The sequence below is a fragment of the Entelurus aequoreus genome, linkage group LG09, assembly GCF_033978785.1.
Source record: "Entelurus aequoreus isolate RoL-2023_Sb linkage group LG09, RoL_Eaeq_v1.1, whole genome shotgun sequence".
In the NCBI taxonomy this organism is placed as follows: Eukaryota; Metazoa; Chordata; class Actinopteri; order Syngnathiformes; family Syngnathidae; genus Entelurus; species Entelurus aequoreus.
The window spans coordinates 18,304,895-18,319,321 of NC_084739.1; the positions used below are offsets into that span (position 1 = coordinate 18,304,895).

The 14,427-nt window shown below is 39.1% G+C and overlaps 1 protein-coding gene across 1 annotated transcript; it reads right to left on the reverse strand.

Annotated features, from left to right (window-relative positions):
• Nucleotides 1-7,933: 7,933 nt before the first annotated feature.
• On the reverse strand, nt 7,934-12,100 carry klhl31 (kelch-like family member 31). Its single transcript, XM_062057645.1, has 3 exons — nt 12,062-12,100; nt 10,313-11,515; nt 7,934-10,024 (listed from the first exon to the last, which is right to left on the reverse strand). Exons 2-3 carry the CDS (start codon nt 11,485-11,487, stop codon nt 9,289-9,291), a joined length of 1,911 nt encoding a protein of 636 aa, XP_061913629.1. The 5' UTR covers nt 11,488-11,515; nt 12,062-12,100; the 3' UTR covers nt 7,934-9,288.
• Nucleotides 12,101-14,427: the final 2,327 nt, after the last annotated feature.

Consider the following 14,427-nt stretch of genomic DNA (forward strand, 5'->3'; position numbering starts at 1 on the left):
TAAATATATTGCACTTTTGCATATGCATCCACCTTTATGGATGTATGTTATATTGTCTTTAGAGTCCAGCGAGTTAATCCATTTTTGGGGGTAATTGAGGGGATTATGATGTGTTCAAGAGTCCTACGGCCTGAGGGAAGAAGCTATTACAGAACCTGGAGGTTCTGCTACGGAGGCTGCGGAACCTCTTTCTGTAGTCCAGCAGTGAAAACAGTCCTTAGTGGGAGTTGGAGGAGACTCTAATTAAAGATAAAATGTATCTTTTAAAAATACTTTTACAGGCTAAATTACAAACCCTGTTTCCATATGAGTTGGGAAATTGTGTTAGATGTAAATATAAACGGAATACAATGATTTGCAAATCCTTTTCAACCCATATTCAATTGAATGGGACGGCGTGGCAAAGTTGGTAGAGTGGCCGTGCCAGCAGTCGGAGGGTTGCTGGTTACTGGGGTTCAATCCCCACCTTCTACCATCCTAGTCACGTCCGTTGTGTCCTTGGGCAAGACACTTCACCCTTGCTCCTGATGGCCGCTGGTTAGCGCCTTGCATGGCAGCTCCCGCCATCAGTGTGTGAATGTGTGTGTGAATGGGTGAATGTGGAAATACTGTCAAAGCGCTTTGAGTACCTTGAAGGTAGAAAAGCGCTATACAAGTATAACCCATTTATCGTTTATTTATTTAATGCACTACAAAGACAAGATATTTGATGTTCAAACTCATAAACTTTTTTTTTTTTTTTCAAATAATAATTACTTAGAATTTCATGGCTGCAACACGTGCCAAAGTAGTTGGAAAAGGGCATGTTCACCACTGTGTTACATGGCCTTTCCTTTTAACAACACTCAGTAAACGTTTGGGAACTGAGGAGACACATTTTTTAAGCTTCTCAGGTGGAATTCTTTCCCATTGTTGCTTGATGTACAGCTTAAGTTGTTCAACAGTCCGGGAGTCTCCGTTGTGGTATTTTAGGCTTCATAATGCGCCACACATTTTCAATGGGAGACAGGTCTGGACTACAGGCAGGCCAGTCTAGTACCCGCACTCTTTTACTATGAAGCCACGTTGATGTAACACATGACTTGGCATTGTCTTGCTGAAATAAGCAGGGGCGTCCATGGTAACGTTGCTTGGATGGCAACATATGTTGCTCCAAAACCTGTGTGTAAGTTACCCATGTCTTGGGCACTAATACACCCCCATACCATCACAGATGCTGGCTTTTCAACTTTGCGCCTATAACAATCCGGATGGTTCTTTTCCTCTTTGGTCCGGAGGACACAACATCCACAGTTTCCAAAAACAATTTGAAATGTGGACTCGTCAGACCACAGAACACTTTTCCACTTTGTATCAGTCCATCTTAGATGAGCTCAGGCCCAGCGAAGCCGACGGCGTTTCTGGGTGTTGTTGATAAACGGTTTTCGCCTTGCATAGGAGAGTTTTAACTTGCACTTACAGATGTAGCGAACAACTGTAGTTACTGACAGTGGGTTTCTGAAGTGTTCCTGAGCCCATGTGGTGATATCGTTTACACACTGATGTTGCTTGTTGATGCAGTACAGCCTGAGGGATCAAAGGTTATGGGCTTAGCTGCTTACGTGCAGTAATTTCTCCAGATTCTCTGAACCCTTTGATTATATTACGGACCGTAGATGGTGAAATCCCTAAATTCCTTGCAATAGCTGGTTGAGAAAGGTTTTTCTTAAACTGTTCAACAATTTGCTCACGCATTTGTTGACAAAGTGGTGACCCTCGCCCCATCCTTGTTTGTGAATGACTGAGCATTTCATGGAATCTACTTTTATAACCAATAATGGCACCCACCTGTTCCCAATTTGCCTGTTCACCTATGGGATGTTCCAAATAAGTGTTTGATGAGCATTCCTCAACTTTATCAGTATTTATTGCCACCTTTCCCAACTTTTTTGTCACATGTTGCTGGCATCAAATTATAAAGTTAATGATTATTTGCAAAAAAAAAAAAAGTTATCAGTTTGAACATCAAATATGTTGTCTTTGTAGCATATTCAACTGAATATGGGTTGAAAATGATTTGAAAATCATTGAATTCCGTTTATATTTACATCTAACACAATTTCCCAACTCATATGGAAATTGGGCGGTATAGCTCGGTTGGTAGAGTGGCCGTGCCATCAACCTGAGGGTTGCAGGTTCGATCCCCGCTTCCGCCATCCTAGTCACTGCCGTTGTGTCCTTGGGCAAGACACTTTACCCACCTGCTCCCAGTGCCACCCACACTGGTTTAAATGTAACTTAGATATTGGGTTTTCACTATGTAAAGCGCTTTGAGTCACTAGAGAAAAGCGCTATATAAATATAATTCACTTCACACTTATGGAAACGGGGTTTGTAAATGCAAAGAACGAAGTCAATGCGTGACACATGAAGAGTTTATTTGCAGAAACAGAACAGGTTTTATTTTTATCTATCTTTTTTAATTCAACTTTATTCTGATAAACAATACCTTCAATACAAAATAAATACATTGGTTTAATAAAAAAAACAAAAAAACAATACAACTTTTCAATGTTTCAATCAGACCTTGGCAAATTAAGGCTCTAGCGCATGCGGCTCTTTAGCGCCGCCCTAGTGGCTCTCTGGAGCTTTTTCAAAAATGTATGAAAAATGGAAAAAGATGAGCGGAAAAAAATATATTTTTTGTTCTAATATGGTTTCTGTAGGAGGACAAACATGACACAAACCTCCCTAATTGTTATAAAGTACACTGTTTATATTAAACATGCTTCACTGATTCGAGTATTTGGCGAGCGCCGTTTTGTCCTACTAATTTTGGCGGTCCTTGAACTCACCTTATACCATGTATAACTTTCTCCGACTTTCTAGGACGTGTTTTATGCCACTTCTTTTTCTGTCTCATTTTGTCCACCAAACTTTTAACATTGTGCATGAATGCACAAAGGTGAGTTTTGTTGATGTTATTGACTCTGTACCGAGGATGTCGTTGTGGCTTGTGCAGCCCTTTGAGACACTTGTGATTTAGGGCTATATAAATAAACATTGATTGATTGATTGATTGACTTGTGTGGAGTGCTAATCAGAAATATTTGGTCACTGAATGACTGCAAGCTATTTGATGCTAACATGCTATTTAGGCTAGCTATATGTACATATAGCATCATTATGCCTCATTTGTAGCTATATTTGAGCTCATTTAGTTTCTTTTAAGTCCTCTTAATTCAATTTATATCTCATGACACAGTGAGACACACTATCTGTATGTAATATGGCTTTTAATTTTATGCGGCTCCAGACAGATTTGTTTTTGTATTTTTGGTCCCAATATGGCTCTTCCAACATTTTGGGTTGCAGACCCCTGCCCTGGGGCCACATGGGCCCGTTAAGCTTTTCAATCTGGCCCGCCAGACATTCACAAATCATTTGTTTAGATCTTCAAGATGGAAACTGTAGCTGCCATTATGATGTGCAGTGATGTTTTCAAATGACCGTAAGTCTTGAACTATACAAAGTATTTCAATGGTTGGAATCTGCGCTTTTGCATGATATACTAGTTACTATGGTCATCTAAGTCACAGCAGCTCAGACGAGGCACCAAGCAGTGTGGGTGGGGAGCGTTTCCACGAGTGTTTCCAGAGCGGCCAGCCTGAAATGCGGGTGTCAGGGACAGAAGCGGAAGGAGATTTTTACAACAAAGTCCTAAAGCTTAGTGATATATCATAGTTTGTGTTTTTTTTTATTTTACCCTTCACGCTCATATTTCGCTGTGTTTGTTGTAAAATATGTCGATCAAGAGTGGGTGTGATGGTCATATGTTGTCAATATTCAGTATTTTATCGTTCATAGTTAAAATTGTAAACCCCACATTCTTTATTTGCATGTACATTCTGGGTGTCTCATTCAGTAAAAAAATGTAAAATTCCATTCCGTTTTTTAAGGCGGTCTGTCATAACGTTTTTAGCATTCAATCAGACATTATTGTGAGGTTTTGTATTAGTGTTCCTAAAAATCAGATATACCGGCCCCCAGACACATTTTTTTCTCTAAATATGGCCCCCCGAGTCAAAATAATTGCCCAGGCCTGGTTTAAATCCTTCACAGGTGTACGATACACTGGCAGTTATTCGACAATACCCCAAAGCCAAACAGCACATATAAATCCTACATTTTTAAAAGAGCATAAAAACATTTTAGATTCTGACGGAGATATATATATATTTTCATATATCCATATTTTTGTGTTACTTCTTTATTTTCATAGTTATATTACAAATAGCTAATGTTCCATATTGTACTCTTTTGCTTTTCTAATCATCTAATGACAAAGTGCTTGCACTGGGGCCGGCCTTGAGGTAGAACGCAGAGAGGAGGAATCCTCCTTGCTTTCCTTCCCAGGTTGACTCTAGATAAGAGACACAATGAGCATGTGTTTGGGGTGAGAGAGATGAGGGCGGGGGGAGATATTGAAGAAGAGAGTGTTTTCCGTGAGGTTTTTCAGATCAACTTTGGCTACGCATTTGTATGTTTTGTTCAAGGCTGGTCTCTATTCTCAAATATTTGAAAATAAATTACAAAATACCTATTCTGTCCTGGTGGTGCTTTTGAGCTCAGTTTATATGTCATCAAAAGAACTTGGGAGTGACCAGCGTTTTAAATTCCCTTTGGAGGAACATCTGGTCAGACGCAACAATTCATATAATTTTTTACTGTTTTTGCGCAAATGCCTTCATCAACTTCAGCCCTTAAAAAAAATACCAAACATGTTAGTTTTTTTTCAATGTTTAACTATTTGAAGGCCTTTTGATCAAAAGATGTCACAGTTGTCAAATAGTATAAATATGCATAACATGAGTTAGTCGTCCCTCGGTTATTGCTGTTAATTGGTTCCGAATATGACTGCAATAAATGAGTTTCTGTAGATCAAATATATTTATCACCAGAGCATAACATTTTTTTTTCAACCTTTTAAATACTTTTCTTTAACATTTTGAGAGCCCTCGAGACACAAAATAACACCCCTTTGCCACCTTTACACCCTTAATCCAAAATAGTCATGCTGCTGATGTGTTGAAGCCTCAATATTCGAAGCCCGATGTAATGAAGGACGACTATATTTTACTGATTCAAACTTGTGACATTGTCCGATCAAAATGCCTTCAAAAGGGTAAAAAAAAAGTTTATTGAGAAAATTTTGCTAAACTTAGTAAGAAAAAAAAGAGATTCATTAAATGTCTTAGACCCTTAAAAAAAAACTTAAGGACTTCGATGTCCTGTTTGGCTTTGAAGATAATAAAAATTGAATGACCAAGAGGGGTCAATAGACTGTAAATTGAAAAAAACCTGGGGTGGTATAAACGTTTTATACACTTTTACCAAAATGCATATGCAGTGAAAATTCATACTGCAATGTTATTTCACAGAAGTCTAAATTATTTATAATATGCCAAGGTTGATGTAAGTAAAAGAAAAAGTAAACAATTTTGAGCGCTATATATATATATATATATATATATATATATATATATATATATATATATATATATATATATATATATATATATATATATATATATATATATATATATATATGTATGTATGTATGTATGTGTGTGTGTGTAAATATATATATATATAGGGACAAGCGGTCGAAAATGGATGGATGATATATATATATGTATATATCTTTCTATGTGGAGTTTGCATGTTCTCCCCGTGACTATGGGTTCCCTCCGGGTACTCCGGCTTCCTCCCACCTCCAAAGACATGCACCTGGGGATAGGTTGATTGGCAACACAAACAAATTTGCCCTAGTTTGTGAATGTGAGTGTGAATGTTGTCTGTCTATCTGTGTTGGCCCTGTGATGAGGTGGCGACTTGTCCAGGGTGTACCCCGCCTTCCGCCCGATTGTAGCTGAGATAGGCTTCAGTGCCCCCGCGACCCCGAAGGGAATAAGCGGTAGAAAATGGATGGATGGATATATATATATATATATATATATATATATATATATATATATATATATATATATATATATATATATGTTCATGTCACAACATTTGGTACCTGGTGCCTTCAATGGTGAAAACACATTAGGTGGAGAGAAAGCTATTTTGCATATTCGCACATCTATGCATCCATCCATTTTCTACCATTGACCTTTTTTAAAGTTGTAGGCAGCTTGAGCCTGATCCAGCTGACTGTAGGGACAAATACCATCATTACTTAATTGAGAAACCGGTGATCACTGATGAAAGCTGCCTGTAGATTTATACCAGAGAGGGCCCCAACTTAAGAGAAATTTGAAATAAGAGCTGATTCTCGGCTAATTATTATTCTTTAAGTCGAAAGAAAAGCATCCCTGACATTAATTGGCATAGCAAATGTCACCGTGATCCGCCCTAACCATCCAGCCTATCTTGCTAGCATTATCTTATAGCTACACATAGACATCATTTTGTTTTCCAACCATGGGAAGGAAGGAAGTGAGTTTGAAGGACAGTACCGAAAATAAGTGGATGTTATTCATTGAATTTAAAGATTAAAGAAAATTAAAGAAATGATCAAAGACGTGACTGAGCGTGTCGCCTACTTGGCAAAGCAATTTGAGCTCAGCACAAATAGTCTGCACCATACTGAAGCAGAATTAGTTTAACACCAATAATGTCCAAACGGCGGACATTTATCCATGAAAATTTGGAAAAGCTGCTGATGGTGTACCATTGAAGTCCTCTTTCCAAGGTGAATGCTGTACATTATTATTACATGACTTGATAATAGTTTTGTTATTGTTAATAGTACATGAGATGAACACATTAGAGAAAAATGTATTTTAAAACATTTGTACGCACGTACAACACTTAAGACCTTCAGTATATCAGTATGTGGAATTTAATTATGGAATGGATTAAGCAAATAAATCAAACAATGTACTAATATGATCCACTTCAAGAAACTCTTCAAACTTAAAGTGTTTACAAAGTACAAAGAAGAAGAACCATGATAAAAATTCTGAATTTATCTCATACATTCATTCATTTTCAAAATAATGTTATTCATCTCACCATATGAAATATAACTTACTTCACCAAGTATTATTTATTTATTTTTATTGTTATTATTTATGGACTATATTGTGAATAAACTGAGAACAGGAAGTGAACAAAAGTTTTAGCAACTGCTATGTAAAGGAAAAGTGGTAGGATTAAATAACCTCTGCTTCTTTCTACTCCTTTTCGAACATGTTGAATAGAGAAACTGGAAATTGTGATGTATCATATTGTATGCATGCATGTTCCAAATAAACTCAAACTCAACTCAACTCAACGCAACACATATATGCTCATATTTAACATAAGTAAATATGGTTTACTTAAAATATAATTTTTTTAAATTAACTGGCATAATTCGCCTAATTTAACTACATTTGCTTGTTTCAACTAAAATTAAGCAGGTGAGAGATTTTAATGGCTGTTTTCCCCTTTTGATATTTTTTTCATATTCGAACCTTTCTTCAAGGAAATAATAGTGTTAAGACTAATATTTTGAAGTCCGGGTAACACTTACATTATTGTCCAGGCCTTGAGGAACGAATCTGAAATCTAATTTGTTAAGATTGGCATGGAAACACATAGACGGTGGAATATGATTGGACAAAAAACAACAACAACAACATACTCTACATATAGCCTACTGGAAGTAGTGTAGCCAAGAGACATGCTACAAAATGAAAACAATTGACTGTTAGGAATACATTAATACAATGAACAAATATTACAATTTAAACTGTAAAAGTAGGTTAGTGCTTAAGCCGGTTCACTGGATCATGCAATATGCAACCATTTTAGATAAACGACAACAGCAGAACTCCTTGTGTTATGTAACTTCTTTAATTTACAAAAAAATCATGAGCAACCATGAAAATTATTATTTCCAAGACAACCCAGGCAGAAACATCATCTTCTGTTACAATATAATTATTTTTTTTACAAAATAGTTTTCTAAACACATTCATCATCCCCATCCTTGCAACATTTCTTCTACTCACCGATGCTGTTGATGACGACAATTTACAACACCTACTCCTGGCAGGTGTTGCCCCATTTATTCCAGCGTTTTGCCTCCTTAAGTATCTGAGCTCTGTAATCACCATAAATCAGGGTTTCTCAAACTTCAGGGTCTCAAGACCTAAAATAGGTCAAAATTTCGTTTTTATCGGCCCACATAAAATGTGTTCATTTATTGTAGGTATATGTAGGCACACATTTTCTTGGCAAAGTGTTCATCATGAACTTGTTTACGGTGTATGTCATTACATAATGAAGGAACCATGTTTGTAAAAAGCCTTGCAAACCCTTTTAGTAGCAAGATTTTTTAACGTATGTCATGTAAAAAAAAGGTTTTGTACAGTTAGCCTATCCTCGAGAATATAATATAGATAGATAGTACTTTATTGATTCCTTCAGGGCAGGGATGTTCCTCCAAACATTTTCAGGAGCATATTTTGTGGATTTTTATGTTCATTCCAGATTAAAATCAATTTATTTTGCCTTTAAAAATAGCTTTTTTTCTCAAGCTGCTGCACCTCCCCTGTCGTCTGCGTCATACTTTGAATTGCCCATCTTTACCTTTTATTTAAAGATGCAACAGAATAAGGGCTAATTAAATACTAACATTAGCCCTTCTTCTGTAGCATCTTTAAAATTGAGGTACAATAGGTAACGATGGACTGTTCAGAATAAGGGCTAATGAAATACTGATATGGCTGCATGGTGTCTTAGTGGTTAGATGTAGGCCAGAGAGTCAGGAGATCTCGGTTGAAATCTCCGTTTGGACATCTCTGTGTGGAGTTTGCATGTTCTCCTTGTGCGTCTCTGGGTTTTGCAAAAAACATGCATGTTAGGTTAATTGCAGACTCTGGATTGTCAATGGGTATGAGTGTGAATGGTTGTTTGTCTATATCTGCCAATTCTAAGGTGTACCCCGCCTCTTGCCCGAAGTCAACTGGGATAGACTCCAGCTTACCCGGAACAACTGTTGAGGATAAGCGGTATAGAAAATGGACGTATGGAATTACTAACATCTAAATTGGCCCCGTAGAGAAACACATTTCTAATATTAACCTGATTGTTGTAATGGATGACTATGGAAAGTTTGTCTGTCTCATTAACATAAATAAAAGACCCAGTTAAAGACGCTTTTCCGCCACTTGACAGAACCACAGAGAGATATTAATGCAACAGACAATTAGAGTTCTATACAAGCAGGTAAAGTACCTGGCTATCTAATGCCTATATACTGACTGGTGCAGAGGAAACAGAGCTGGCTCTTGACTCTCGTGTTGTTTTCCTTGTGGGTATGGTGACAACGCAGCAGGAAATGCCCACTGTCGCTTCTGGCAACTCATCATCGTCAGTCCATTCATTGAGGTCAGGGTTGTACACCTGAATGCACTTTTTGTACTTCTTCTCGCCCTCGTTCCAGCCCCCGAGGAGATATATCTTGTTGTTCAAAATGGAAATACCGGCCGTGCTTACGCCCGTGTGAAGGGGAGTGCAGTAGCTCCACTGCCCCGAATGAGGGTTGAAGGATTCCACTGCTAGGACGTCCACCCTCTCTCCGCGACCTCCCAGCTGGCTGCCACCGATGACATAGGCGCGGTCGCCCACTGTGGCGGCACAGTGCCAACCTCGAGGCGAGCTCAGGCTGCTTTTATCCTGCCAGCTGTCGGTGGACGGGTCGTACGAACACACGGCTCTGGAGTAGGCATTGTTGATGTAGCCTCCCGAAACCAGGATCTTGCCGTCAATGACAGAGCTGGCGTGACAGCAGCGGGGCACCTCCATTGGCGATTTCATTTGCCACTGGTTGGACGATGGCACGTAGCACTCCACCGAAGCCTGAACACCGTCGGTGTTACGGCCTCCGATGGCAAAGAGTAGACCGTTGAAGGTGCTGAGGCTGAAGTGGGTGCGTCTTTGGATCATGTTATTCAGGTGGATCCAAGTGTTAAAGCGGGGGTCATACCTGAAGAAGGCAAATGGGGTTAATATTTACTCTATACGGTGCAGTACTTGGCTGCAACCAGCAGAGGCGCTGCTGATCAGTTGCAATTGTCTCATATCAGCGACTATTAAACTAATATAAACGGTTACTGAAATGTGAGTTATTCTACATCCAGGCACACCTTAGCTATGTTCAACACAACACTGGTATATAAACAGGAGTTCAGAACATTCAGAAAGGGACCCTCCTATATTTAAATGTGGTCATTTTCCCCTTAAAACTGCAACACACTAATGAAAAGATTTGTACCTGCAGAAATTGCTGACGGCATGCTTGGCCTGGTTCCTCGCATCATTCTGGTCCTCACCTCCAGCCACATACAGGAAGCCATCCAAGACTGCCACACACTGATTAAAGCTCTTGGCCGGCATTTCTGTCAAGCGATTCCACACGTTATCGACATCTCTGTAGAGAACCTCCTTGCTAAGAGACTTCTCCGTCAAGGCGGGCCGTCCTCCGACGGTCAGTATCACCTTGAGGCCACCGCGCACCTTCGTCCTTCTGGACTGGAGGATATTCTGTTGGTATGGCAGCAGGTGGTAGTTCATGGCATCCACCAGAAGACGGTGGCACTCGGGGTCTTGCATCATCCTTGGCACGCTCTGGATGTGGTTTACAAGATCTTGCGCGGAGATGGTGCCAAAGCGAATGTGAGTCAGGAGATCGGTGGCGTACTTCAACCTCTTGTCGTCAAAGTCCAACCACTTCATGGCGATCTGGAAAGCGGTAACCTCCGATGGAAGACGCAGGGAATCGTCTGTGAGGAAGTCGCTGATCTGCTCATAGGTGAGCTTTAGGAACTGCTCCATCTCGGAGAACTCTATAAAGTTTTCCCGCATGTACTTCTGCGACGCCTCCTTGGCTTCTTTAAGATTGTAGGCATCTGCGATGTTGGCCACGTACATGCAGTTCTCCACAGTGAGCTCCTGCATGAGGAAGTCGCTGCACATCTTCACTAAGGTGCCGATCTGCAAGAGCATGGCCGCTGCGATGGTGCTGCCGATGCTGTAGAGCGACAAGGTGAGCTTTCCCGAGTATGCGTATGTGATCGTTGTAGCCAGGCCGACAGGGGAGAGGTCAGTCAAGTCGATTTTCTGCAGCGCGGAATCTTTTTTCAAGATGTTGCGAATGTAGTCGCTGCATGAGGCCATGACGACCTTGTGGACGTCAAAGGACTTAGACTTGGTGGACACGGTGAGATCGCACAGGAAGCTCTCGTGCCGCATGGTGCTCAGACCCTCCAGGAGGTTGGGGGCATAGACGGAATCCGTAACCTCGGTGGAAATGCAGCTGAAGCCATTTCCTCCTTCTAACAGTGTGTTCAGCCCGTTGATCTTGTTGACAGGGCTGTCCTCAACCATGATGGTTATCTCATTGATGTCTCCTTTGCTCTTCTTGGTCGTCTTGTTCTTTTTCGGTGCCATGGCTGAGGTAGAAGAGCACAACCCAGACCTTTTGGGGGAAAACAAACAAAACTATACATTATTTCAATTTGACGGGCCAAAAAGCTAACAATCATCTAACATCCTATCATGTTGAAATACCTAAGATGTTCCTCGAAAAATGTATCTTTAGGCACGAGCAAGCCACTGACACCTTTCAAGCATGCGTTGTGCCAGGTGATGCCGGAGCTAGTGAGTGCATCAACGCAGCCCTCGTTGCATCTGTCACATTTTATCAGCGGTTTGTCCAAAAATAGCAACACTGGAGCGGCTCACCCCCATGTGCCTTTTATAGATGTTGAGGCACTAACACCAGGCCTCATGCGCCCTTGACTATTTTGGTTCAATTAAGACATCCAAAATACAGATGATTTATTTTAGTTGTAGCTTAAATTGAATGACTTCACCATAATGATCTGTCATTACAGCAATATTCCACAACTTCTTGCAACTTCAAGCAATTTGTCCAATGTCCAAAGCCCAAATAAGAGAGGAAAAAGTTCAACAATATATTCTGAAACTTTTACTATTATTGCTTGACATAAATCCCACGTACCTGAAGAATGATGTTGAGGTTAGGGAAGAAGCAACTTGTGCCTCCAGAGCAGGAGAGAGAGACCGGCAGTCAACCAAGCTAAAAGAGAAATCCTGCTAACTCCTCCTCTCAGGGAGTGTGTGCCAATCAAACATTTGTGACATGCATGTGGCCGGCTGGGGGTCAACACTAGCAACCACCCTAGTTACCCTTTAAAACCTATAGTGTCCCGTAATAGCTTCCAATCCATGGATGTCAACATTCTGGTTTTGGACTACTGTGTATATCCTTACATTTCACATTTATTCAGTTTTAATGCCTGCATCCTTAGTAAAAAATAAATAAATCTTGTCTTATTTTAAATATACATTAATCTGAAGAAGAACGCGTAGGCTTTAATAAACAATTGAATAATTATGAGAGAGCTGGAGCCACTGGTTCCTTTGTAATCTCATTTCATCATCTTACTAAGACATTTTGGATAATTTTATGGGAAAACAGTTTAGGGAAGGCCCTTTTCTTTTCCAACATTAGTTACCTTTGACTCCACAAATGAACAACAATATCCAGACACACTCCCCCAACAAGTCGTTGAAACTATTCCCAGAAGAATGTAAACTGGCAACAACTTCCTATAGTATTCCATGTTAAGTGCAATGACCAAGGTGTCAAAACACTTTTGTCCATAAAAGGTATTTATGTACTGTCATACCTGGCCACATTGTACTTCAAATATTGCAGCTTCACCACAGCGCTGATTTTGGGAGGAATATTATTAAAAACATTTCAAGCATATTGAGCAATTTTTTGGTCCTAAATTTAGTTTTTTCAAGCATAAAACTGGCTAGATAAACTAAAAATAACAATACTACAGAAATATTGGCTGCACCAATCAGAGCGAGCTGTTCAGTATTGTGGCCACTGATTGGCTCAGCCTCACTTGCTATGTTGGAGCATAAAAAAAAACCATTTACTACTTTCTAAATACGTTTTTCAACATTAAAGGAGCCCTCTGAAATAATACACTTAAGTCACCTTCACTCTCCTAAAATCAATATAATGCTACCTGAGGCTGAGCCAGGTTGGTTTGGTGTCATCTGGTGGCAAATACTATTGTTGTATTGATATTTTTACTTTATTTTCCCATGTTTATGCTTGAAATGTTTAATTCTGGACCAAACTTTTTTAGACTATTGTTTTAAAAAAAAGCACAAAAGTGGCCAAATAAACTAAAAATATCAATACTACAGTAGAATTGGCCAAACCAGGCAGCATTACTATTTTGGAAGATGAAAAAAAATATTTACGACCTTCTAAATACATTTTTCAACATTATGAGAAACCCATAGACAGGAAATAACACCCGTTAGTCACATTAAAACTCCTTTAATCCAATAAAGTAATGCTGCCTGAGAATGAGCCAATCAGTGGTCACGATACTGAACAACATGCCCTGATTGGTTTGGGGTCATCTGGTGGTCAATACCACTGTAGTATTTATATTTTTAGTTTATTTTGCCATTTGTATGCTTGAAATGTTTAGTTCAGGACCAAACGTTTTTAGAATATTCTTAAAAAAGCACAGAAGTGGCTAAATAAATTAAAAATATCAATTTTACAGTAGTATTGGCCCAACCGGGCAGCATTTTTATATTAGGGCATATATATATATATATATATATATATATATATATATATATATATATATATATATATATATATATATATATATATATATATATATATATATATATATATATATACATATATACGATCTTCTAAATACTTTTTTTTAACATTATGAGAGCCCTGTAGGCATGAAATAACACTGCCTGAGGCTGAGCCAATCAGTGGCCAATATACAGAACAGCACGCTCTGATTGGTTATGTGTCATCTTGTACCCAATAATACTGTAGTATTGATATGTTGAGTTTATTTAACCATTTTTATTCTTTATATACTTAATTCAGGACAAAAATATTTGAAGCATGATGTGGCGAGGGACGACTGTATCCAGTAAGACGCACAGGTCGACCATTTTGCTTTTCAGGTCCCATTTTCGGGATAATGTATTTTTTTGTTTATTGTCAATAAAAATGAGCAAATGGCCCCTGTGCCGCACTTTGGACACCACTTCGATATATGTTCTGTCTGATTGGTGAAATTAATTTGCTTATCTGCAATACATTTTCCTGCCATCAGCTTCATTTGAAATTATATGGCTATCATCAAACGTTGCTCATTGAGCTGAAGTTATGAGGTTCCCTTTTACATAAAAATGTTGGTTCAACTAGACAATGTTAATATTCTGTATTGCAAAGTGGATATTGGCTGCACCTCAACTACTAAACCAGGGGTACCCAAACTTTTTGACTCGGGGGCCGCA

What these genes read in the sequence shown, in the direction of transcription:
- klhl31 (XM_062057645.1), bottom strand. Translation starts at nt 11,487, where the DNA reads ATGGCACCGAAAAAGAACAAGACGACCAAGAAGAGCAAAGGAGACATC. An exon ending in GCCGTCAGCAATTTCTGCAG is followed by an intron (nt 10,025 to 10,312) that starts GTACAAATCTTT and finishes TGCCTTCTTCAG; the next exon opens with GTATGACCCCCGCTTTAACA.